This window comes from Apostichopus japonicus, chromosome 12 (genome assembly GCF_037975245.1).
Source record: "Apostichopus japonicus isolate 1M-3 chromosome 12, ASM3797524v1, whole genome shotgun sequence".
In the NCBI taxonomy this organism is placed as follows: domain Eukaryota; kingdom Metazoa; phylum Echinodermata; class Holothuroidea; order Aspidochirotida; family Stichopodidae; genus Apostichopus; species Apostichopus japonicus.
Genome location: NC_092572.1, coordinates 8862749 through 8890704, shown reverse-complemented (window position 1 = coordinate 8890704; position 27956 = coordinate 8862749). Strand labels below are relative to the sequence as shown.

At 38.3% G+C, this 27956-nt stretch overlaps 1 protein-coding gene and 1 long non-coding RNA gene across 2 annotated transcripts in view; both read left to right on the top strand.

Moving 5' to 3' along the window:
* The window catches only part of LOC139976918 (uncharacterized), a 472282-nt gene that overhangs the window by 127022 nt on the left and 317304 nt on the right, over positions 1 to 27956 (top strand). The window lies entirely within an intron of this gene.
* On the top strand, positions 12827 to 27500 carry LOC139977270 (uncharacterized). Its single transcript, XM_071986556.1, has 11 exons — positions 12827 to 12943; positions 15471 to 16990; positions 17730 to 17929; positions 18544 to 18620; positions 20774 to 20832; positions 21435 to 21482; positions 23509 to 23788; positions 24246 to 24557; positions 25042 to 26410; positions 26636 to 26876; positions 27285 to 27500. Exons 1-11 carry the CDS (start codon positions 12862 to 12864, stop codon positions 27498 to 27500), a joined length of 4404 nt encoding a protein of 1467 aa, XP_071842657.1. The 5' UTR covers positions 12827 to 12861.

Here is a 27956-nt window from a genome sequence, read left to right as displayed (position 1 = left end):
AACTTAGTATAACCGAGTCAGTTGTGATTTCTTGCCAGTGCTGTAGAAAATGTTTTAAACGGCCGCCAATGGGTAATTGCTTTGTTTTACAAGGCTGTAAAGAATGTACACTAACAGAATCGACACATACCTTACCTCTTGTTAATTCCTCAGGCTTTTCTGAGGATTTCTCGGCAGTTGATTTGTGTACTGCAGGTGACGCTGGCCTAAAAAAGGCTGGTAGCGTATTTTGTCTCCTCTGTATGGGCCACGATAATTGATTTTACCTCTAAAACCTCCACCTCTAGCGCTCCCCTTAGTGGGAGTTAAACAACATTCTATTTGCATCGGTTATGTCACGCACTTGCTGCGATATGTCATTCCCAAATAACAGAGTAGACATAGGCACTGAGTTTGAACAAAGATTTTTATACTCTGCCTTAACTTCCGGCTTGAAAAGATCACGCCGAAAATGGTTCAAGTCTATGTTAAATAAACCAAGGAAGGCCGAGGCATCTGTCAACTTCAACAGGACATTCTCCTTATCCTGACCAGCCTTGCCAGTCAATACATCATTAATTAGATAAGTCAGATCAATCATAGACTTAACGTTCCATGAATGTATCTTTTGTAATCTCAAATCTTTGGTTCTAGCTTGCAGCTGAATATTGTCCCAGATCAAGTTGTTGACCTGAGATGTCTGCAATAGTTCCATATTGCTTGGATGTTGATATTTTTCCATCTTTTCTTTCAGTGTTTGTGGTGCCAATTTTTGGAACAAATATTTTTGACCAAATTTGCAACCTTTTCCAGTACCGCAGTACCGACTTTATTCCCCAAATTGCTTTTCAAGTTCTGAAGAACTTTCAAGAAGAGAGATGAGATCATCATTCTCATTAGCAGTATCTTCTGGTGCGTTCAATAAGTCTAGAAGCTCATCATCATAGACCAAAGATATCCCCTCCTGATTGTGAGGGTGTAGTGAACAAGCCTCAGAAAGAGGTCGATTTTCAGCAGAGGTTGCTACCTCATTTTTAGCTTTTTCTTCATTGCCAGGAATAACTTTCTGACACATCAATTTAATCTGTGCCTGCATTTGAGCGAGCATATCTTTTACATCGCTTTGGGCGATTTGTGTACCAGAACTTCCTTCTCCCGAAGGCGAAGGTAAGCCAGGTCCTGCCCGGAACTCTAAGCTCATCACAATTAAAAATTAAACCGCGAAGCAAAATGCCAATTGGGTAATTATAACGTAATTAGCAACTACTGCTAATATTAAGTTAAGCAGAACGCAGATAGACAGCAAAATACTGCTACTGCAAAGCTTAAACAAGTTAAAGCATAAAGCCAGCAAAATACTGCTCATGCAACATTTGTGCCGCCTGTAAGTGTAACGTATGCCTACAACATTATTGTAGGTTAGGCTAGTATTATTATTAAGCCATGTATCGTACAGCAACCAGCAAGTGCTCGCAACAACACCAGAAACAAACCAACTTGCGTGCTAGAGGCTTCGTTTGCAAGTGACAAGAAATTGAAGATGACCCGACAGCATTGTTTAAATGCTGTGCGAATTTTTGTTACGTAATTGAACACAAACTTGTTAAAGAGCAAGACAAAAGGTGGCATGCACAACACTATCTGAAGCAAATAGTTCAAGCGCGACGGTTTTGTTAACAAACCCCTCAACGTTAAACCATGCAAAGGAGAGAGAGCCTCAAAATACGTCTACTCTCTCCAAATCCAAATCACACACTGAAGCTAAACCTCATTATACAATCTCGAGTAGTTCCGTAGTGAAGTGTAATGGGGAAATATAATCCATTTTATTACTGGAAGCTATTTGATCGCGAAAGCTCTATAATATTTAGCACCATAGCGCCATCATTTGTAATCTAGCCTATAGTCTAGCCTTCGAACATAATATACGGTCTGGTTACGTCAATATCAGTCGACTTAGACTGCGGATTCCAGCATTAGCAACAAGCCAGGATCCAAACAGTATAAGGATTAGATTAGTTTCTCCATCGAAACATCTAAACTGGTGACCCCGACGTGATTTTTTCACCCATATTCTGGCCTTGTTTTAGATTTAGCTTCTGCTTGTTTACTCTGTAGTCTGTAGCCTATCGTTGGGCTTACTTTGTACTAGCGTTACAATGGTGGTGTAACGTTGGAATATTATTACTTCAGTGTTGGGCTATTTTCGATACTCACTTTTGGCAAGAGACATTACCGGTTTGCCTCATTATTTACCAGACGGAGGATAATCCCACTTCATTATTCAGGCCTTTCACGTTTATTACATCCTATCGCTATTTTTTGGTTGCTCCCGATACACATAAGACATGTATTGCCAATTTCTAACATTAGCCGCCCTGATGTAAATTTATTGTTTGTAGCTGACTCTAGAGCCTATTCCTTTGATCGTTATACGACACCATATAGCTTTTAGCATCATATTGACTTTGTTATTAAGCGTGGAGCCACAGTAGGAGAATTACTCGCCCTCACACAACAGCGTATTCAACTCCACAAGTTGCACAAACGTCACTATCGCCCGATACATCTCACCTCGTCGCGCTAGTGGATAAGCTTTCCCTTCAAGTAGAAGAGCTCACAGGACGGTCCAGCAGCATAAACACCGCTCCCGCTCCCGTAGCCGTCCTCGTGGCCGTTCACCTGCAGGCAACCCAACTTTCTGTTACTTTCACAATAGCTTCGGGATAATGAAAGAAAGTGTCGCCCCTTGCAAGCACCCTAAGTCCCAGGACCTGTTAAACAAGCAGGCCAGCAACTAGGGACGACGCAGCTGTTTGGCCCCACTCATCATAGTCGTTTTTTTTCTATGTTATGGACAGAGAAACAGGAACCCGCTTCCTCATAGACACCGGTGCCGAGGTTAGTGTTATTCCCGCCACGAGCAGAAAGAAGACTACACCAGCGAGATCTTTCTTATGCTGGCGTCACACTGTCCCGAAGTTGACATCAGATGGACACACGATAAAGAAAATGTTCAAATTCGGCTCTGATCGTAAATACATCGGGCCATTCGTGAGGGCATCTTAAGCCATCGTATGAACTCCGATGGAGTTTTTCAGGCTCCGGCAGCAACTTCGTGAGTGGTGGCAAAATCTTTGGCATGCCAAAAAATTGCCCGAAGACCTTGCGAAGGTTCATTTTCGTGTTGAATTCGTGTGTCCATTTTGCCCTTCGTTAGGCATCGTGAGGGCATCTTATCAAATCGTGTCATCTTCTTTTTTACTTCGTGTGATCATCGGTGCCATCGGGCATTTTCGCCTCACGAAGACAATACGAAGGAAACAAGAAGCTGCCCGATTGTCTTATGAAGGCAACACGACTACGTGAAGCCCTCGCAATGCCGTCGAGTAACCATCATATTATAGTATGATGACATCGAGATGGGACCACGGGGTCGGCGAAGACAGCCGAACTTGTGAACCTCAAGCGTTTCCCAGGTGTCATGGTAACGTGGACATATAAAGGCCAGCCTCAAAGAATCTTCCTCAGTCAGTCCTAAGCAACTCTACAGAGTAGAGGCGTGTGTAACTCCCAAAGCTACAATCAAAATCACAACTAACCTCAATTCAGTTCCTACAGAATGGCATACTTTGGTGATGAGACAACCAGGAAAAAGAAAGCAGCAGCATTGCTTCTTTCGATGTACCTCAGAGAACATGATGAGCACTTCTTACAGGCCCAGCACCTCCTCTTACAATAACAAAGCATTATTTTATTCACTTTGTCATTTCTTGCTATTTGCCTTTCTAGCATTCGACAAAGTACTTATCAATACGTCGTCGTGTAGCCATCGTGTGGTCTTCGTGTGACATTCGTGTGTCCTGCGGGTAAACTGCTTAAATAGAAATACATATCTTCGTGTTGCCTTCGTGTGTGGTTCGGGTGCCGTCGTGTGACCTTCTGTAGGCATCGTACTTGCTTCGGCTGTTGATTGGCTGTTGACCAAGTTCGGGGCCATCTTCGTGCGGAATTCAAAATTCCATATTCGTATGGCCATCTGGTGTCAATTTCGCGACAGTGTGACGCCTGCATTAAGGCTGACGTCTCAACTCCTATCATAGGTGCAGATTTCCTCGAACATTTCTCATTGCTAGTTGATATCAAGCATCGTCGACTGCTTGATCTTCATACTTCCCTTTGTATCACTGGTATTCTTTCTACAGTAGAGTCTTCCAATCTTATTTTTCACATTGATGACCACGACTCACAGTATCGCTCGTTACTACGCCAGTTCCCGCACCTCGTCAATCCCAGTCGAACAGCTGCCACTGTCAAACATAACATCACCAACCATATCCTCACAAAAGGACCACCTAATTTCGCCCGTCCTCGTCGTCTCGCACCTGATCGATTATGTCTTTCCAAAAACGAATTTGAGCATATGCTTGAATTAGGTATTATCAGACCCTCTGAAAGTTCATGGCATTCACCTCTACATATGGTACCCAAGAAGTTAGGCGATTGGAGACTGTGTGGAGACTATCGCTCCCTCAACAGCGTCACCATTCCAGATCGCTACCCGATACCGCATATACACGATTTTACTGGTACCCTTCATGGCAAGATAATCTCCTCTAAAATTGACCTTGTACGTGCATACCATCAAATTCCAGTTGAACCGGCCGATGTTCCAAAGACCGCGATCACGACACCTTTCGGTCTCTTCGAGTTTGTTAGGATGCCTTTCGGTCTAAAAAACGCAGCTCAAACCTTTCAGCGGTTCATCGACGAAGTACTTCGAGGCTTGCCTTTTGTATACGCCTATCTGGATGATCTCTTAGTGGCTAGTGCCTCAGCCGAGGAGCATTATCAACACCTCAACCAGTTATTTCAACGACTTGACAGCTATGGCATTAATATCAACCCTTGTAAATGTGAGCTTGGAGTGTCTTCACTTGAATTCTTAGGCCATCACGTTGACAGTCAGGGAATCCCTCCCCTGCCTGAGAGGGTTCAAGCAATTCAAGACTTCCCGGCACCTGAAAACCTCACTCAGTTGCGTGCATTTCTTGGTTTAGCCAATTTCTATCGACGTTTTGTGCCACATTGTGCTACCCTTATGCAACCTCTTACCGACTTACTCTCGTCTAAAGTCAAGAGCAAATCTATTCAACTGACCAATGCCCGACACCAGTCCTTTAAAGACATCAAAACTGCCTTAGCTCAGGTGACATTACTTCACCACCCATTGCCTCAAGCGACCCTTTCCCTAATGGTGGATGCCTCCGATTTTTCTGTGGACGGTGTCCTCCAACATTTTATCAATGGTACATGGCGTCCATTATCATTTCTCCCTAAGCGTCTCCAGAAAGCAGAAACTCGCTACAGTGCCTTTGGTCGAGAACTCCTGGCGGTCTACCTTAGCATTCGACACTTCCGTCACTTGCTCGACGGACGAAGCTTTACGGTCTACACGGATCACAAGCCAGTTACTTACGCCTTTGCTTCTAAGCCAGATTGCTATTCGCCTCGCGAAATTTGTCACCTAGATTATATTTCGCAATACTCCACCGACCTACGTCACATCCCAGGTCGCGACAACGTAGTAGCAGACACTCTATCTCGTAAAGTATACGGCGTTTCTATCTCCTCATCACCACTCGATTTCACAGCAATCGCATCCGCGCAACAACACGACGATGAGCCTGTTCAGCTACGGAAGTCATCTTCGTTAAAGCTTACAGATGTACCCCTCCCCGCGGCGGAGGGCACCATTACCTGTGATGTCTCTAAACAATTTCGACGAGCAGTCTTCGCTTCTCTTCACTCACTTTCGCACCCCGGCATCCATGCTACCAAACGACTAATCACGCAACGTTACATTTGGTCAAATGTACACAAAGATGTCTCGAATTGGTGCAAATCATGCATTAAGTGTCAACAGGTTAAGGTCCACCGTCACAACAAAACGCCAATTGGTAGTTTCCCGATGGCGCAGGCCCGCTTCCAGCACATTCACATGGATATTGTTGGACCACTGCTACCCTCGGAGGGATACTCCTATCTTCTCACCATCACTGATCGCTTTACGAGATGACCGGAAGCATTCCGATTTCGAACATTACAGTCGAAACCGTCGCCAAATCCTTCGTTCAACGATGGGTCTCTACCTTTGGTGTTCCTTCGGTGATTACAACAGATAGGGGTTCGCAATTTGAGTCTTCCCTGTTCCGCCACCTTAACCAACTACTTGGTTCACATCGCATCCGAACGACCGCCTACCATCCGGCAGCCAATGGTCTTGTCGAACGTTTTCACCGGCAATTGAAGTCCGCACTTTCAGCTGCCGATTCCACGCACTGGTCAGAAGTACTTTTTTTGGCCCTTCTAGGCATTCGCACCTCTCTTAAGGTGGACATGAACTGTTCCGCTGCGGAAATGTTTTTTGGGACAACAATGGCTCTTCCCAGTGACATTGTTTCATCGTCTGATGATGATAGTTTGATGGACCCATCTGGCTACGTGGATCGTCTTCGTCAGTACATAAATAACCTTCGTCCTGCCTTGACCAGAGCGCCTCCTTACCGCAACCAAATACATCCAGACCTGCATACCTGCACTCATGTTTGGATACGTATCGATGCTGTTCGTGCGCCATTACAACCTCACTACAATGGCCCTTACCAAGTCATCGAGCGACACGATAAATTCTTTATTCTTTTGGTGCGTGGCAAGCGATCAACCATCAGTCTGGATCGACTCAAACCAGCCTACCTCGACGACGAATTCACAACAGTCACTAAACCTCCAGCTTCCGCCTCGACGCATTGACAAAGCCAAAACGACTACGCCTACCACACCCTATCTCCCGGCTACCCCGGCATCTACACAACCTGTAGAAAACGCCAAACCGCCACCAACCAGAGTTGCTCGGTCGGGAAGACACGTCCATTGGCCGAGCCGCTATGTTGAAGTCATCTTCATTGCATGAATCTTTAGCTCCTGTTGTACGACACTTATCCTTTTACTCGATTGCTCTCATCTACTCAGCAATCTGGGGAGGAGCTAGTTGTAGTGATTTAGTTTCGTCCACCCTCCTTCAGAATTGAACATTCCGTGACGGGTTTCCGGAAGTCCCTGATTTTCAGGGATTAGTAATGTTTTTAGGAAACGTGGGCACAACCGACGAGCGACGCGAGCGATTGACTTGGCCACCCGTTCATATTTTATAGCGAACGCCTTCTACAGCGATTGATTCTCGGATCTTAGCATATTTAAGGACCCTTTCACAGAACGTTTTTATTTTTATCGGTGGATTTTATCCGAGGACACTTTATTCAGCCATATATTTGACTTAACTTTGAGGAACACTTCAGCGCTACTAATTATATATAGCCTACCAATGATTCTACCAATAGCGCTTATACGTAGGTCCGCTTTACCTACTTATACTTATACCTATAGCCATCGCCCCGAGCGAGTACTGTATTTTATTATAACCTAGATGTAGCGTAAGCATCCACACTCCAAAAAGGGGCTGGCGAAAATATTCGCCACCGTTTCGTAGAGTGTTTACGCGATAACCTATATTTCATTTTGTTACTTGGAAGCTATTCGGTCGCGAGAGCGTTTACGCTATAAACCATGTACCATTTTGTTACTGGAAGCTATTGGATCGCCAAAGCTGTATAGTATTTAGCACCATAGCGCCATCATTAGTATCTAGCCTGTAGTCTAGCCTTCGAGCATAATATACAGTATGGTTGCATCAGCATAAGTCGACTTAGACTGCGGATTCCAGATTTATCAACAAGCCAGGATCCAAACGGTGAAAGGACATAATATTTAAAGGTATGTCGATCTTGTTATACTTTAGATTAGTTTCTCCATAGAAATATCTAAAAGGCTATGCACAAACAAATCCTAGCAGTAGTAGTAATAGTGTAGTAGCAAGTAACATGGCATGAAAACCCATCGTTCAATTTACAGTACATGTACTTGCTAAAATTACTGGGGTGAACACTGAAGGTCGTCTACGAAACATTTAGGATATGATGTTGTTGTTAAGCACTAGTACTAGTAGGCTATTTGTAGGTTATTATTAATAGTACTAGTAGTGGCGTAAGTAACAGTAGGCCTAACAAGTAATGATACTAACGTTTAGGGCTCAGAACGGTTTCCAAGTTGGGGGTTATCTTATTAAACGTACTGTTACCATCTTGAACTATGAAAAACCTTGTTTGAAATTTTAATTATGGTTGAAAATACACTGTTTCTTTACTTCTACAGAATTATCACCTTGATGAAAATGTTTACATCCATAGTGAATTTTTTAGAACAGGCGATACTCAAGAGATTTGCAATTTTCTAAATAAATAGCCTATAGTTTGTAGAGGCGACACTTTAAAAGGTCTCATAGGGGCTTGTGCACAGAGGCATATGGGAGAAAAGGGGTTTTTGCCTTTTTCTCAAAACTAGCCTTTAAGACATCGTGAAACAAATCAGAAATGAATAGACAACAATTATTAACATTGGATTACATGTTTTTATCTATAAAATATATGAATTGGAACACACTTTTAAACATCCGTGAAGTTGGTCAATTTTAAGGGGCCTCCATTTCACCTTGTTTAGGATTTAAAATTTCACAGCCATTTCACCAAAATTTTGGTCAAAAAACAGTTACTATTTTTTTTAAAAGACTATTTGAAATATATATTTTGATATTTCAAATTATTTGGAGGAAAATTAAGGAAATTTGACGAATTGAACTGTCTTGAATCCTCAGTTCACTGAGGGCGCTTCAAAAATAGTCATTTTCGTATTAATTTTAAGGGCCTTTAAAATGATATTTTGCAAGTAAAAAAATATGTTATCTGGTATAATTTTCTAGATGTCCTACTACAGCTCAAGGGCTGGTTTTCAAGGGAAATGCAAAAAAACCTTACTCTCTCCCATATGCTCTTTACAAGACCCCTATGAGGCCTTTTAATATGTGGCTTATGTCTGGTTATCTAGATTTATATATTTATCAATTTTTCTTTTCATTAATGATTTAACATGTTGTTGATTATTGTCTTTTCAGTGCAACAGAGGATAAGTATATTGGACTCCTGAGCTTCCTGATGGGGAAGATGATTTAACTTTGACACATCATTTGGATTACATGAAAAGAGAACACAAAAAGGTCAGTCCTTATATCAGCTCTGTAAAGACTAAGATGACACTAACATGTGCCCAGAGGAGGAAACTTGTAGTAGTAGGGAAAACTAAAGAAACTTATCCCTGCCTTTTCACTGTAGAGGAAATTTTTAATGAATTCCAACGTCTTACATGCACCAGTAGTGAACTACATTTAACATTTCAAACATCAATGAAGATGTTAGCAACAGATATCTAAAAGCCTGGCCAGGATCTTCAAACTTGCTTCATTGCCGGAGAGACTAACATTATAATGGATGCACCAACAGTGTCTAAGCTATTTAGCTGTCTGTTTTGAGTTTACTATGCATGCAACATAGAATTCCCGAAGAAAGCGGCAGAAACATATATATTTATGCAAAAAGTTCTCTTGAAACTGAAGGACAATTTGAAAACACCCAGAAAGGAGATTTCAGTTCAAGAAAAATTGAGAAAATAAAGACTATCTTTCCTTTTTTGTGGAAGAAATTCCAGGATGGACATTAAGGTCCATGTTGCCATTAATGAAGTTGTTGAAGGGAAGAACTTAATATCTTCATTTATTCATTTATTCATTTATTCAAGTATTTAGTTGATGTTTTGCATTTTTTAACAGTTGCATAGTTATTGTTCAAATCTTTTATTTTTTAAATTTGATCCAAGTTTCATCTGTACAAGTTTAAAGTTTGAACTTTCTGATAGTAATCACTTTGATGAACACAATTCACAAGATTGTGTTGAAAAAACATGTGTGTTTACCTGTTTGGAGAATAAAAGGGATGGAAGAATGAAGGGTTAGCAGAATTGAAGGTTAAAAAATATGAGACTGACATGAACAATTGAAAATATGGTTTTTAGTTAACAGTCATGTATAAAGATAGAATATGGTGAACTAAAATGACTGATAAATATATTTTGTTCTCAGTTGACTGTTTACTTAAAGTTTTTATTTATAAGAAGGACACGCCCTCAACAGAGTACTAAGTAGCAAGTTGCATATCTGGAACTGTTTCTGTTTTTTGAATAATTTTCAATGCACTGGTACATAAAGATGTTGGGCTATTCCCACTTATTCAAATATCTACAGATATGAGAAGTATAAACAATTTACTGAACAACAGTGTGAATTTTATCAATTAAGAGTGATATTATTAATTGTAAAGACGAAAATTATGTAAAACACCTTTGAACAGGTGCCAGAGACTACATGGCATTCATGTTATCAAACTTATATACTGTAAAGATCTGTAAAGATCTGTGACTTGTTTAAAGAGAAAATACAGTTGGATATGATTCAATAACTTTGTCATAACTTGCTATGTACATCCTAATGTGTTTTTACAGCTTTCCATCAATTTTGGGTTGTTTATGACTTTACCCCATAATATGGTAATAGGTTTCCTCAATTAAAGAGGTTTCTTACTTGAAACTTTGTTGCCCCCTTAATGTCGAGTATCGTTTACCTCTTAAGTTCGGGTTACCTTTCCCTAATTCATATAGTAACATTTCCTCTTTGACAGGAAGCTGATATTTCCTCACACGGGGTAATCTATCACCTTACACACATAGGGGAAACGTGAGTTTACCCCAAATAGTGGGGGCAGCCTGGTTTCACCCACTTTTTAGGGTAACCTTTCCCCAGATTGTTTACAGTTTATAAGAAAACTCGCCATGAACACAGATATATATATACATCTGTATCTATATCTATATATATATATATATACATACATATATATATATATATATATATACATATATATATATACAATATGTGCAACATGCATAACATGTGCATGCATTCGTTACTATACACCGTAGTCGAATCCAGAAACTCAACCAAATCTTCGAGCAAACTTTTCAATGTTGATATGATACTATTCTTAAGAAAAAATTGGATAAATGGCAAAATTCTTATTCAACATCCGCTTGTTATGTTTATGTCCAAGTAAAGCACAAATTTGCTAAACATTTGCACAAAAGTGTCGAGTGCTTACTAGACCCTTTATGCCTCAAATATGTGACACTAATTTCGCTTTTTTTCGCGTCCCATAGTACCACGCCCTTGCATATCATTACCTTTGGCGTATACATACATACGTACACGCTACATATATACATAGAACACAGCCATTAATGCCATTAAACGGGAACTTGACAAGTTTGGAAATTTTCGCAGGTGACGAAGAGTGTATTTAGCCGAAGAAAGGAAAGTTCATATCAGATTATGTGAACTAAACAATGACTTTAGCTTTTTCCAATAATCATCATGTCTAGCAAATGATAGATCCGCCCGGTTTATCGTGAGACTAGACAGTTAGGGCACCAATGTTTAAGCTGAAGTAACTTCCGGGTACCGTTACCATTGAAAGGACAGATATTGAAGACCTTGATTACTATAGAAAACTTTCCGGTGAGTTATTAGTATAACAAATGTCATGTAGAAAATACATTTCACAGCATCGATCTTGAACGCTTTGGAAACAACTAACGTGTTTCCTTCAACACATTTTATCAACGTTTAACCTGTTTAAACAAAGGGACGCTGTATGTTACCGTATGTTACAATAAATCCTAACCACTTCATATATTACTTCTTGATTGAAAACCTTTTGCTTTTAAAAAAAAGACACAGCTTTTACTTTGCTTTCATTCATTATCAGGTGTAAAAGACAAATGGGTCATTACTTCATGAACTTGAAGTAGCCGAAACTTGAAATATTGAGTGTTTCAATCCTTTAAAAGTTACTGTTTTGTCTGTACATGTAAGCCTACACACAGGATTGTGGTCACACTAGCTGGGTCTTCTAAAAACGACGCCTACCTTTGTCACAGGATGCGCGGGCATATATGTATGTATAGCATACTGGTATCCAGTGAAATACTGTTATATTCAAACATCGTTGTTAGCCTGAGGTCCCTAATGATTTTTAGTTACGAGGCTCAGTAACCATTGTAGTTGTCACGCAGGCGTGGGCGGGGTGTTAGTGTGCGTGACGTTCTGGCTTTTACACCTAATAACTCAAATAATATATGGTTCGGTAACTTCATTGTTATGTGGATGCACCTTATAAGGTAGAGGAACCCTATTGTTACTTGCCGAGTTGTAAAGTTCAAAAGTAAAGATCTGAGAACCTTATAAACACGATAGAATATGATTCAGATTATGTAGGGTATGGTATGTACTCAGGGTGCTGTACTATGCTATCACTTAAATATATATAATGTGTTAGTATGCTATCAATACTATTATTGAGATTGTTTCTTTTTAACGGTGCTACACAAAGATATGGGATGCCATTTTAAAAATAGCATGTACAGACTAAAACTGAATAACTAAAATAAATTATTAAATGAACAAAGGCCTAAGATATTCAAAAGGCAGTTCTTCATCAAAGGGGCACATTTTATTTGCCAGTAAGGCACATTTACTATTTTGAAAAAAAGTGGGGGGTACACGTGTCCCCAGTGCCCCTCCCCCGGCTCTTACCCCATTGTATCATGTACTACATACTATGTAGTGTAAGACTTATACTGCATGATATACATGCCATTTTCCAGTGTTATTGTTATGTGCACTTACCCTTTATCGTTATGTTAATGTTTGTATGGTATGCATTGCAGCTGGTGTACTGCAGTGCTGTATGTGATGGAGGAAATACAGTTCAGTTCTGCACAGTTACAGTAGGTGTCTCCCAGGGTGATGTACAGTTGCGCATAATGGGAAATCAAGCAATAAAAGAAAAGGAATCGAAACATTGTAACCAAGGGACTGGATCATACCAAAAATCCAAAACAACTGGTAAGAAAGAATCTGATGGTTGGTACTTTTTCTTTACATGGTTCATATTTGCTGGGTGAAATGCCGTTTCAACTTTTACACATGTTAACTAGGGTGTAGATGAGTTTGTGTTATCCGTGATTTTCTAAATTGTTATCACATCATCAGATATACTATACATAATGAAATCATTAAGAAATGTTTTTAATGATTTGCCTGATGTCAACATGGTAGCATCATAACATTGTGTCTCAAGAATTAGTACTCTCTGAGGACAGAAATTGTTTAAATAACAAAAGGACATTCACAGTAGACACAGTTATTAAATTTCGTGGTAAACAGACAGATTTACCTTGCTCGTCGCTTACCTGTCCCCTCACAACCTTCGCACTGTCGTTGTTCCATGACTTGAATGAATATGTAACCTTTTAACAGTGCTCCCTCAATTACCGGACACCTCTGTACATTGCCCTTCCATTCCCTTCTCATTCTACCATCCAAAGTGTCAAGAATGTTCGCTTTGTGGTCTGATTTCTTTTCGATCCAATTTGCTCGGAACTGTGTTAATCAGGACCATATTGGTGTATTTCAGGAGAAGGAAGAAGTGTTCATATTAAGTGAGCAGACTGATTGGTTTCCCTTTAGATTTGGGAAGGTTTCTGAGACAGATTTGGGAGCGGTTTCCTGTTTTGTATTACATACTTATAGAGGTCATAGAAGGCGCACACTGTTAGAAGGTTACCGGTTAATTCTAGGCACGGTAGAACGAGAATGCTAAGGTTGTGTGGAGACAGGTAAGCCCGTCAGTCGTAAATATCCAAACCTGGTAAGCTATGGAACGTACATTGTATGTGCTAAACATTATGGGAAGTATGCTTGTTGCCGGTGCAGTTCATTATTTTTCAATTCATTATTATTTTCTTACCTTGGGGCAAAATATTGGAACATTTTACCTATAAGTATCAGAAATCGTCCTAATTTAAATTGTTTTAAACGTTTACTAAACCTTACATATAATGTATATTTATCTACTTTAAAATGATAAGACTATATATTTGTTTTATTATTTCATTTCATTCCTATGCTTCAGGGTTTTGTTTGTGTTAATTGTTTGCTTTACCTGTTTATGTGTTTTATTTACTGTTGTTTTATCCTTCCGCTTCTCTTATTGTCTGTATTTCTACCTGCTCTCCTTATACAGTACTCTTTCATTTGCTTCTTTATTTGTGTCTAAACGTCTCAATTTTATTTTCACTACAAATCTTTTTTATTTGCCTTTGTAAGTGAGGGCCTTGGGGAAGATAAGCTCTGGCTAGCCGAGTCATCCTAAATTAAATAAAGTTTAAATAAATAAAATAAATGAATTATTACTGCACTATAGATCAATAATATGATATGCCTATAATATTTAAGACAATGATATCACGATAACTGATTGGCTGCCTCACACTCGTTTCTCAAAAGCACATGCCTCCACGACAGAACCCTATTGATATCAGTGAAAGTCAAATGTCATATGAAAGTCCACATAGAGGAAAGGTTGAAAACCTTATAAACAAGAATTCTACAATTTATGCACAGTTTGTTGGATACTCTACATAATATATAACCCACTTGGTGAGCAAAAGAACCATTTTGAATCTAGTGGAGATCAAAGATCATGGTTAAAAGTATAGATCAAGATCTGAAAACCTTGTAAACGTGATGACTCATGATAAGTACATCTTGTTTGAAGTTAATAATATGTTCAGGAGATTCCCTTGGTGAATGGTGAGCAGAACATGCCTAATGGAATATGTGTAGGTCAAAGGTCATTTGAGGTTAAAAAAGGTCAGTTTCTAATACTCTGTAAACAAATACTGTACACTCCTGTAAAACAAAGCATGAATGGACTTGGTGGTTGCTATGAAGGTCCACATTTTAGTTTATTATAATTGTTGTGTAAAAGTAAGTTGACCTGACGTTTCGATCCTAGCAGGATCTTCTTCAGAGGCTAAAAAAAGCTTCTTCAGAGGCTAAAAAAAACTTTTTTAGCCTCTGAAGAAGATCCTGCTAGGATCGAAACGTCAGGTCAACTTACTTTTACACATTCTATTACACAGGCTTTCTAGTGGATAAGCAGTTTGCTAACAGTTTTATTTTATTTTTATTTTTATTATGATTGTTATCAGTTCAGTGGTCAGCTCAAATGTTGTACACAAACCATTGTTACTCTGGAATGTTCTCCTATACAATGTGTCATTTACGGTTTGACTACCTAAGCGAGTTAGCTTTCTGGTTAGTATTCTGGTTAGTTAGTATAATAACTTCCAATGAGATAGATTTCAGAATACAATTTTGATAAAAAAAAAGATTGTCAGCGGAAAGTATTTTTGTTCTCATTTTAAGAAGAACAAATGTCATGGTTACATTTTGTGTTGCAAATTTTGTCTAAATTACCTTGGTCTGTCGGATCACTACAATTTTCATTTTATGTGGAGCAATTATTGACATCGAAACTTTTCGGTAAGAGTTTGAAAAATCAATTGCCTCTTAATTTAATTTTCAGTAAATCGTGAAAGCCTTGTAGATGCACTGGAGAGAGCTTACCATCGGAAGTATGCGCAAATTAAACCTGTCCCTTTTGAACCTGTCAGCTTATGTGCAAGTAACGTATACATAGAAGGTGCAATTAAAGTATTAGATCGAAGAAAAGGAGAAAAAGATCCTTGTCGATGGACTGCCATCCAATCCCGACATGACTTGTTCAAACCACTTAAGGACCCAGATGGTACCCGGATACTCATTGATGGTGAGCCTGGGTATGGTAAATCAACTTTGCTACGGCAGTATGCACATGACTTTTTTAATCAGTCACCGGAATCGCCTGTGAATAGATTCAGTATTTTCGTCCTTTTACCTCTTAAAGAGCTATGCAATGTCAAATGTATCTATCAAGCCATTAGATCACAACTTCCAGACGACAATCCACTGACAGCGGAAGCCATTAAGGATGTGATAAATGACAATGTGAGCGCCCTCTTGATAGGCTTTGACGGTTTTGATGAATATTCAGATAGGGGTTCTCCTCAATCTTTTGTGGCTCAGATCATGAACAACAAATTGCTTGAACAATGCACTGCAATATGCTCTACGAGAAAGGGCTATATTCCTCATCTTCCGAGCCCTACAATGAAGCATTTTAGATTATCTGGATTTAATAAGGATATGCAGAAGGCCTACATTAAGAACGCCTTTGGTTCTACAGATAATGCTGGCGTACTTAAAGACCGAATCTTGAGGCAATTGCAGCAAAATCCAGCAATTGATGCCATTTGTAAAGTGCCTTTGTTTTTTGTGGTATTTGCTCACATTCGTGGGAATGAAGAAATAACGGAGAACTTGGATACCGTCACTGGTTTCTTTGCTGAAATGATGAGAACATTGCTCAGTCATCAACGAAACAAAGATGCACCCGACCAACTTACTGACAGTTCACTGGAACCGATGCTGCGACAACTAGCTGAACTTGCTTTCAATGGACTTTGCAGTCAAAACCAAAAGCTTCTTTGGGAAGCGTCTGAACTTAACAAACTAATTGAAAAGGCTACCCTTGAGATGTACACTAGTTCTGGTATCTTGGTGCAAGAAGAGATGCCATATAATGCCAAAGCCCCAGGAGCAAACGAGAGTTTCTGGGAAACATCAAAAACACATTTCAGATTTTTTCACAAGATTTTTCAAGAGTATTTTGCAGCTTTCCACATTTCAGGATTAGCCAAACAAGAAGACACAAAACACCTTGCAAAAAAGGCATTAGTGAACCTGAATCACATTGAACACCAATATGTTTACCGATTTGCATGTGGACTGAACAAAGCTACAGCGAAGATAATCCTTGATCTTTTCACTAAAAACTCCAAGGTTTCACGTATATTTGCAACACTCTGCCTACTGGAAACAGACAGTGAAGACAAGTACAATGAGGTCAGGAAGTATTGCTGTAGTGGGCTTGTGGTCAACCACTATGATAGCAAATCCCTACAAACATCAACAATACAGCTTCTTCAAATAGCATCACACCAGAAGGTAAGATATTTCTGATTAAGTGGTTCAAATGTTTGGACCAGTTCATTTTGATCATCAAATATTCATGGGCTTGGCTCATTATTATTTGTCTAAAAGATTAATTAATGAATTTTCCTACATAAGTATCAAGTAATTTCATGACTTTCCGAAAGAAACCTGTACTACAGTATTTTAAGTTCCAGGTCTACATAAAGCCAAAGCAAGAACCTTCCTCGTCTACATTTCAGCGGTGGTTTAAACTTGAATTCATTTCAGCAGTGGTTTAAACTTGAAAACATTTCAGCAGTGGTTTAAACTTGAAAACATTTCACCAGTGGTTTAAACTTGAAAACATTTCAGAAGTGGTTTAAACTTGAAATCATTTCAGCAGTGGTTTAAACTTGAATCATTTCAGCAGTGGTATAAACTTGATACTATTTCAGCAGTGGTTTTAACTTGAAATCATTTCTGCAGTGTTTTAAACTTGAATCTTTTTAGCATTGTCATATTTTATACGCATATGAAACGTGAGTGGGAATTACTGCCCAGGGCATTTGGTGTTCTGGTTTTTCACACTCGCAAGTAAAGTCTGTAACTTTAGAATTTGAGCTATTCAATTGTGTGTGATTTATGTCACACTGCTTGGTTTTAGCAATAATGACACCTCACTGCAAACTAGTGTCTGAAAGTGTCCAAAATGAAACACTGTCAGCTCAATGAACTAGTAGCTTACTTGTAGCCATTTCTTTTTTCTTTTCAGATTCCATTAGCGTCCCTGGAGTTATCTTGTTGTGTTAAATCAGTAAACTTGGAACAAGAGACGCTTCACCTTTTTTCTGGTCTTGTGATTTCAAAGCTGGAAACAGTGGAAGAACTGACACTGACCTTTACAAATTGTGTTGACATAGCAGCTAGTCTTTTGGGTTTATTTTCAAAGATAACAGTGCTAAAAGCTGTTCGGTATGATATTTTAATGTCATTCTCTGTGGTATATTCCTACTCTGGAGAAGTATGTTACCGGTTACATAATACAGTTTGGCTATATTATATATCAAGTCATAACACTTTGCAAATTGGGTGTTTTAAGAACTAGTAATTCTATCATTTTGTGTCTGCCAGTCAGCCTATAACCTGTATTAAAATAGGTGAATGTAATGCTTTGTTGCAGGCTATTCTAAAATCCCACTGAATTGCCTTTCGAATAACAGCTTTACTGTGTATCATTGTTGCATCATTCCATTGGTCTCAGGTGAAAATGAATTTGAAAGGTGTGCAATAACGTTTTGCACCTCCACGAGTGCATTTTGTGAAGCCCCACCCAACCCCCCACCCCAAAAAAAACAAATTACTATAAAGTTTAGCATTAAAACCTTAACAAAAATATAGAACATTTATGAAATCTTACTATCTTATTGCAATAATTAATTTAAAGGACATTTATAGCACTTGCCATGCAACTTGAGCATATAACAATTTTCAGCAGTGGTTTGGTATAGTAAAGAGGGAACTCTTCATTAATACGTTTCTCTGTTTTACTTATTTTACTTATGAACAATGGTTGTTTTATCCGATAGGTTTAAACATTCTAAACTTCCTAGGAGTTTTGATGATCGTTGTTTCCTTAGTGACTTAGGATCTAATCAGTGTGAAGGTAAGCATATCTTTTGTTTTTCCTTAAATAAAACTATTGAGAGAAAGAGTTTTGTAATGACAACAACGCTAATTTTAACTCTTACATTTAAACAATGAACAATTAACATATATTTGCCAAAAAGGAAAAAAAACATCCTCATGTCTTTGTTTAAGACTTTGATATTTTAACAGTACATAAGTTGTTTTTCTATACTGTTTGGAGTTGTTCATCACAAGCATCTCCATCATGTAATAAGTTGGAGACGACTTTGGATGACACATATGCTAAAATCGACAGTAAGTTGTTACTTAAATAATAACAGTGTTTTCATTGAGCCCCTGGGGTCAAATCTGAAATATATCGGAGAATTGAATATTTGGTGACTCAAAACCTTCATTTACTCACTCTGTACGGAAAAGGACCAATACGAATGTGTGTCCTCTATCCCTCTTCAAGGGGTAGTGCATAGTAACTGGCATCGAAATGGCAAAAACAAATATTCCATATAAGTCAAGTGATGAAATGATGAATTTTACCAGTAGTTTATTATTATTTAAATAACTTAAAATATTATCATAGGTTTTAAGCACTGTTTTCACAGACTGAGAGATTTCAAGTGTACTTTGAACGTCAAATGGGTTTATTGTTTTGTTTAGTGGGTGGGGGAGGGGCATTCCTGTTGGTTGTTATGGAAGTTTGCCACACCCCATTCTGAAATTTGTGTATAAGTGGGGCTTGAATTGTGCGATATTTTACCATTTGAAAGGTCATTTACTTTCAACGAACATCCATATCAGTCATAACAGACCAATAAGGAACGAGGATGTTCCTCAGGAACAAGGCTCATATCAGGCTCTGATTCCAACATGCTGTCTCAACTATAACTCAAACATGTTGCCGTGACATTTCACAACACTTGTCTACAGGCAATCCGAGTCTTACTCATCCATCTCACGATCATCTTCAAACACATGCTCCTTCAGACACACCGTAATTTAATTCGACCCATCCTACCTGGGCTTCAAACAGCTGTACAAGGACAAGCTAAGCGCCTCCCTCTGTCCATTCCTAGGGAAACCATCTGTGACGTGATTGACCAGATGACCTCGCATCTGAGTTTCTATGACCTGGTCAGAGTTGGGTGTGGGAGGGGTCCTCAGAAACCTAGAGTTTCAGGAGTAACGACTCCAGCGAAGAACAACAATTACAAAGAGGAAGGAAGGAAGGAATAAAATGTCTCAATAGTAACGACAAAAAGGGAATGGGTGGACAGATTGCACGGAAACAACACAAGGAAGCAACTTAACAACTAATAACCAATTTTAGAATTCCCCCACAGGAAGACACTATGTCCTTTCTATCGAAACTGTTAAACTAGTAATTAAGAAGGTAAAAGTCTTATAGTCTCTGCGAATGTAATACTCTGGATTTACATGAAAATACTTAAATTAATCATTCTTTTAGTAATATGTTATATTAAATTTCCACAAAATATAGTCTATAGAATTTACAAAACTTATGATATATCACAACAATCCAATTCTCGAGTTATTGTGTATCGGTCTACTTGAACAAATGTATTGCACGGGGTTCCTTTGTACATTGAAATTTGTTCCAGCATCCGATTTACTTCAGCGCCAGCAGGTTGAGTCGCTCCCATAATGGCATATTTGCTTATTAATTTTGTTTTGCAAAAATTATGGAATATCCTGTCTTGACTGGTCGGAATCTTCGGGTAGATTCCTACTTTGATATGGCTTCATTCTGTTATAGTGGGCAGTATGAGTTCATCTCACTCCCCATTCGATATCTCCATTTCTCCGAGGGTATTCTCCCGAGTTACCAAAGCAGTAGTAACAAAACTGCACAGCAGTTGGTGCAAATTGATGACTGGTTGGTTTTGTGCGAGAATTACCAAAGTGCTGCATTAAAATGACCCTTTGACAACCAACAGGTCAAGTGCCACAGTCCTCTGCTCAATTTTGTCAAAGCGACGGTCTCCTGGTTGCTGGAGAGCATGACACAAACCAGTACTGATTACATTAAGCTGTCTGTGATGTGTATGGCGGACAGAAGGTATACTCATGGAAGGCATTTAATGTAAATTGCATGTTAATAGTTGCCAAAACTATGCAAAGACTTGTACGCTTGAAATATTGCTTTCTTTGCAGTGTCTTGGAAAAATTTGTCACTTGAGGTTAAGCTGAATTTGTCTACAGGCCGTTGGGAAGTAAGTGAGAGTCTATCATTGTTTTAATACCGTTATGTCTATAAGTATATGTATGGATTTAAGTTGCATCATTTGTTAAACCCCTACAGTTGAACGGAATTTAATGACTGCCCTTATTTTGGTTTTGGCATTGCCGTTTCATGAAGTATTTGCAATAAGCACTTAGCTACAATACTGATGAATGCTGACGAGCATAAGATGCTAACAAATTGTTAACATTATTGTAGAATTAACGTTAGTAAAGCGTGTAATTGGAAATAGCAAGAATATAAAAGCATCTGCACAGATAAGAGTATATGTGTTGTGAATGACAAATTATGCAATGATTGGATGGAATCTGTAATATTTTTTCCACCAAAAAAAAAAAGTCAGAAGAGGCAAAGTTGTTTTAGCTACCAGAAAGGGGTTCATCTGTAGTAAACATTTCATTGTTATTTACTAACATGTCTTGTGAAGTTCATTGATGTCTTTAGCATCCCCTGAATGAAACTACAGAATTCTATTATTCCATTTTCATTATGATATGTAATCATGGTACATGTAGCCATGTGCTCCAGGCTGTCCCATCTAATGTACAGTAACTGATCTTTCTATTCTTACAGAATGCAAATGGAGATGAAATGACAGATGAAGACTATGAACGTATGCTGGTGAGTTGTTTTATTGTTTCTGAATGGAGTTTCAAGAATAACAACCACTACTGATTTAGTTGTATACATAATATAATGAGTGATATTTAGGTTTGATCATGTTTAAATAATTACTACTGTCAGGGTGAAAGTTGCTGAGAGCTTTATACAAAGTAATGTGCTGTATACTATATACTGAGGAACAATGAACTATGCCAGAACTACTGAGAGTAAAACATATCACTACCTCTCAACTGAACCACATTTGAGCTTAATTGCAGTTTTGAAAAGTTAGTCATTTCGAAAATACTTTAAAATGTTTTAGAAACTTGACCTGTGCTATGTACCGATCAATTTTAGTAGAAACATGACTTCAATGATAAATGCTATAAGTTGTTGGTTAACTGTCCAAACTATTATCTTGATTACTTTAGTAGTTTTAATAGGTCTTAAGACCAGCATGTCGGTTGCCCGAAATTTTTTACCTAAAATGAAAGCAAAAGAATATGCTTGGCTGATCTACTTACTAAATATGAGGTTCATACAAGATTAACTTTTGGAGTGATTGTTTTCAAGCATTGACCTCATATGACTTTCAAACGCCACAGAAAATAAGATTCATGTGCTTACTCAGGTGAACCTTTGGGTGTGTAGTTGAGTGTGTCATGCCATGTAGCTTGTTAATATGATATGTCAAGACGTTTATACTGTAGATTTGCATTATGACAACAACTCAACAATTTTGGTGGAACTGAAAAGTCATGTGAGTAAAAACACAATGTCTCACAAAGAGAAAAGTTGAGTCATACACATAACATGTATAGCCTGAATCCTTACCATTATTTGCACCCCATGCACCCCCAAGAGTTTATTGAGACCCTAAGATAGAGATAAGAAGTTTCAGTAGCTGTTAACGGTCATCAGTTTTCTATATCTTTGATGATAGGTCAATAGTGTAAGTTTTTACTTCAGTCTGCCATTGACGACTATAATGTGAGGTAGAAAATGTCATAACCTAACTTTAAGGTGATGAATTTGTCTGATAGTTTAGAGTCTCCACGATAATGCGGTGATTTAACTTTTCTTTAACAAATAAACATTAGCGGGTTTCCACTCTGGTTACATTTTGTTGTATAGAGGGTATGTTTCATGTGTTAAAATGATGATGTAAGGGAACCGTTTCCATTTGGAAGGGCTGTTTACAAGTTGACTAAAGTCAATGGCAATTCACAAGTATTCCGTACGCTTCTGATTATTTTAGGTTCCAAGTGCAGTGGACCATAGTCAGAGTACAATTTTTTAGGATGCAATTAGCGAGTACCAGTTTCTGAATAGCAATACAGCATTTTAGAATACTGTATGAGTACCGAATATGAGTACTTCTTCTTACGGGTACTTGTTAAGTGCTTTTGATTTATGTAATATACAAAACCTATTTATGTTTAAAACTGCTCCCTGCTTGACATCGTAAGCAAATGATATAAAACACTTGAACGTGTTGTTGCTTAAACCTTTTCATTGCTTGTCAAATTTAAAATGTTTCAATATTCTTCATAGTTTTCTGATGTTGGAATGACACAGCAATAGCAAACTTGTGACTTACTGTATGGAGTGTACACATGGTTGTACCATAATACTGTTTGTTCCATATGTTAGTAACATACTGCACATCGCCCATACTTCTTGGTATTCGTGCAACACACACACAGCATGTGTTGTCCTGTTGTAATGCTAGATTTACATATTACTGTTGGTTTTGTCGGTACTTGTAAAAGTACTCTAAACTGTATACGATTATTTAGCATGAGTTACAAAATAAGTAGTTTTAACCTCTCAGTACTTTGCATCGATTGTGAGTACTGAGTAGATGTTAAAAGGTAGTTGAGTACTAATCGTGTACCGGGTGTTACATCACTATCGTGTAAAAGACAATAACATTGTTACTAAATGCAGCAAATAATAATATTATCTCACATTATCTGCATTGCACTCAACCTGTGGTAAACCATTAAAAACCTTTCAGTTCCTATGTTCTCTTGACTTTAAGTGCGAGCCATTCTTACTGAACTTTGAAGAGCTGAAGAGAAAACTTGCAGAGAAATTACCCCAGAACAGTTGTGCCAAAATTGCAAGACACTTTTCACTGCAGGAAGATCAAGTAGCTGAAATAAACGGTCACAAGTCATCAACATCGGGTCTCTTAGATGTCCTTGAAGAGAGAGGATATATTCATGCGGCAAATATCAGTCGCTTAGTCATGTCACTTCGTGATTTGGAGATAACAGGCAGTGTTTTGGAAATTGCAGAGTCTTACCAAACGTCCATAGGTATGTGTTACGGATTATATTGAGTTTAACATGTTTGAGTTGTTAGGACTTTCAGGAAATGAGGTATGGTCTTGCCACAAATATTCTGTATGCTTTACATTCTTATTAGAAACTTTCTAATCTGATTGTCAATGCATGTTCATTTAGCACACAGTGTTTCTTACCGTATTTCTACTACTCAAAATTCCTTAGCTATCGTTTTCGACCACTTTCACACGATCTGGAAGAACACCATTGAATGTACGCCTTCGTTATTTTTTCTCTTTGAATATGCCTTAAGCTAATTTTCCCACCCTCCCCCCTTATTGCTTATAGAAGACTATCATATCCTAGAGACCTAAGGCATTTTGATGGTACTAGTTTACCCATATTAGAGTAGAATCTATAATCTTGCTCAATGGCATATTTGTGTAACATATCTCTATTGTAATAATTTCTAAAAATTGTTCTTGTTCAGGCACTGAAACATCATATGATCAATTCCTAGCCAGTTTGGGTTCCCATCTGACATTGTCATATCCAGAAAAGTTGTGCGATCATTTTAAATTTTCTGTTGTGGAAAAAAAAGAAATCGTTGAAAGTGACACTCCAGGAATTGCTTTCCTCCTGACCCTTAATAAGAGGGGTTCGATAAATGCAACTACTGTCGGGAAACTAGTTGAGCCTCTGACAAAATATAAACTAGTTCAAGCTGTTGCCAAAGTGAAGGAATATCAGTCAATGGTTGACAGAAGTGGAGAGAAGAAGACAACAGTTCCTACATTGAAAGGTATAGTAGCGATGAATGAATATCTGATTAGTGCAGAGTACACTAATGCGTAAACAAAAAGTACTATACCTACCTTTGTTACTAATGTTTGTGCTGGCACAATTTACAGCAAAATATACAAAAATCAGATATTTTGGCATTTTAAAGTTGACCAAACTCCACAAAACAAGATTGAAATATCCTCATTTCCCTTTTTATGGGCTAGGCTCTATAGGTTTCTATATTAAGTGGGTAGTGGGATGTTCAATTGCTGAGAAAAAGGACGTAAAAAACCATTTGAATGCCAAAATGCCACTAGGCGGGAAAGTTGTGAATTTTAATCATGCAAGGAGGTTCGTAGTTTTTGAGAGGGTAGAGCAACAGCAATCCGTGAGTTGACACGGATTGACCCATAATTGTAACAAAGAGGATTACTTTTCTCTAACTATATTTACTGCTTTATTTTATTCCCGCTATCAATGTATAATAAACACTACTCTTTCAGATAAACAGGATATGCTTTCAACATGCATCAAGAGGAAGATCACGAACTTGCTTGAAGTAATGACTCCAACACCTTGGAAAAAGTCATGTCAGTGGAAATATCAGGAACTTTACATTCCATTGGAGCTGATTCTTACAAGCTCAAAATCAAAGCCTGACATTTCTAAGAACGATTTGCATTCAATTTTACGTTACCAAGATATATTCACTGATTCTAAACTAAATAATAAGACTCGAATCATATTAGAAGGTGAACAAGGGTCTGGAAAGACCATGCTCTCTTCTCAATTTACTTATTTTTGGATGACACAAGAGGTCGAAGGTGCCCCCATGGTCATCTACTTGCCTTTGAAATTTGTTGAAGACATGACAATAGAAGAAGCCATTAAAAGATTTTACATTCCAAAAGATATACCCATCAACGAACAAGACATTAAAGCTATGTTAAACAGTGGTATGGATACTAAGTACCTAGTCCTGGATGGGTTAGATGACTACAATTGTACAACCCAGTATTGGAAGTCTTCTGAGGTCATGAAAGTAATGAGGAAAGAGAAATATCCATCCTGCCTTGTGATGCTCACATCCAGCTCAAATAGGACACATGACTTGCCTCAATGTCTAATGTTAAAACTCATGATGTTTGATGAAGAAAAGAGACAATCGTACATCGAAAACATTATTCCTGGAGATAAGCAGCTTGAATTTACACGAGCTGTTGAGCGCTCTAATGTTCTTCGTGACCTTTGTAGTACCCCTTTGATCTTTGCGTTCATTGCACATAACATGGCAAGTTTGAAGCTAGACCAAATACACATAAACAGTGTGGGTTCAATCATGGAAGAGATGATAAATATTCTTTTCTCTCAAGCTGGTAGTGAATATAAAGAGATCAACATTATGAAAGTAAAAGAACATTCGGAAAGGTTGTCAGAGATAGCCTTCAAAGGTCTGTGTAGAGGATATCAACAGCTGCAATGGCCCAAATCTTATTTTGATAAGAGTATACCTAACATGAAGCAATGGTTGAATTCAGGCATACTTATCTTAGAAGAACCCCTCAGTGAAGGCAAAGATCAACAAACCATTGAAAGAGATGCAACAGGGAGTGATGCCAAGAGGTCTGAAGAAACAGTTAGGCAGAGTAATAAATTTGAACAGGTGGTAGAGAATGAAACCACTACAAAAGTGAAACCACTGGATTGGAAACATGATCCATATGAAGAATCATTATGTCGCGAGGGAGTACAACATGTAACGCCAAAAGAAGAAAAAAGCATTTCAACTGTCCTAGAAACAAGAAGACCTCCGGAAAAAATACCCAAGGCTACATGCAGCTCTCCATTTGGAAGCAGCTCTTACCCTAATCGGTCAATGATACTAATCGATCAATTATATCCTGGGAAGGTGTACTCCCAGGTAAAATTTATCCACAAGATTTTTCAAGAATGGTTTGCTGCTAAACATTTATTCATTTTGCTTTCTCAAGCAATGAAAACGGACACAATTGACAGTGTTCTAGCAAAGCATATTTCATTGATAAAACCAGCTGGTCTTTATATCATTCGCTTTACAAGCTATCTTTGTCCACGTAGTTGCCCGGCGATTGTTAAAAGTCTCATAGATCGACACAGGTCACTTAATGGTGTGGTGCCAGAAAACATATTGAACATCGCCTTTCTTTGTTTTGCTGAGCTTGATGAACAGACAGACAACGCCCACACTATGGACACCGTAAAGCTGATAATAACAGAACCTGTGATCATCAGAGGTGAAGATAACAAGCTTCTACAGCAGTCAAAAATTTCAGTCTTGAGATATGCACTCGACAAGAAGGTAAGCCAAAATTCTTCTCACAGTTAATGTTGGAAGTCTTTTTTGTGGTAGTATAGCTTGGCCAGGTTCCAGGAGTGCTTCAGGTTTTTAAGTTATGAAGTTTGTGGTTGTCGTCATAGATACAGCATCTAGGAAGAGAGATTGAACAACATGTAAGACTTACTTGTTTACAAAATTCCTATTTTCATTGTATGTAAGATTGTAGCAGTATTTGCACATCAGTAGTGGAGAATCCTAGTGAAAGGAAAACACAAGCACACATGCATATTTAAAAAAATAAACAGCCAATAAAGAATGGTAGACAGACAGGATAGCATATAGCTTGCTTTCTTATGTTTTACATGTCTTAACATCAAACAAGAATATGAAAATATAGGAAGTAATTCACAATGTTTCTCTTCTTTACAGATCGAGGTAGGATGTCTTAAATTGATTGACATTGTAGTGAATGTTGATTGTGACAGGCTGGTTTTCAACAGCGGTCTTTCTATAGAGTTACTTCACACACTTAATATCTTGGAAGTATATCGCTGGGACCAAAGACTATCGGAAAGACAGGAAAGTGTTGACTATCAAAACCTTATTACATACATATCCAATTTGGAATCTCTGAAAAAAGCCTAGTAAGTCTTCATGAAGCAAATAGTCTTGTATGATCCGAATAATCAGTAATGTTGTTAAAAACGATGTTTGCAAGCCATGCGTCATTGCTTAGGTGTATTTATCAATGCATTGTCATTGCAACAGTGAAGTGCAAATGGCTGTCCACATGTGTAACCAAATTTTACTTTCTTGAATTTTTATAGTGTTTGCAAGCAGTTCAGAATGACAGTGATCTGGTCACTTTGCAAATGTTAACAACTAGTGTTACATCTTACAAATGTGTGTCTTCAAATATTGTATAAATTTAGCATATGCCATAATAAATTATGAAGTAAAGGTTATTAAGGCCTCAGTATAGTTAAACTAAAGGGTATTTCTATGTCATTCACCTTGATTCAAATCTCCTTTTTGATATACCCGAACAAATTCCTGCCCTGACCAAACAACACTTGACAATGACGTTTGTTGCTGGCTGTC

What these genes read in the sequence shown, in the direction of transcription:
- LOC139977270 (XM_071986556.1), top strand. Translation starts at nt 12,862, where the DNA reads ATGGGAAATCAAGCAATAAAAGAAAAGGAATCGAAACATTGTAACCAA. An exon ending in AGGATCTAATCAGTGTGAAG is followed by an intron (nt 18,621 to 20,773) that starts GTAAGCATATCT and finishes CTTTCTTTGCAG; the next exon opens with TGTCTTGGAAAAATTTGTCA. An exon ending in AACAGTTCCTACATTGAAAG is followed by an intron (nt 24,558 to 25,041) that starts GTATAGTAGCGA and finishes CTACTCTTTCAG; the next exon opens with ATAAACAGGATATGCTTTCA.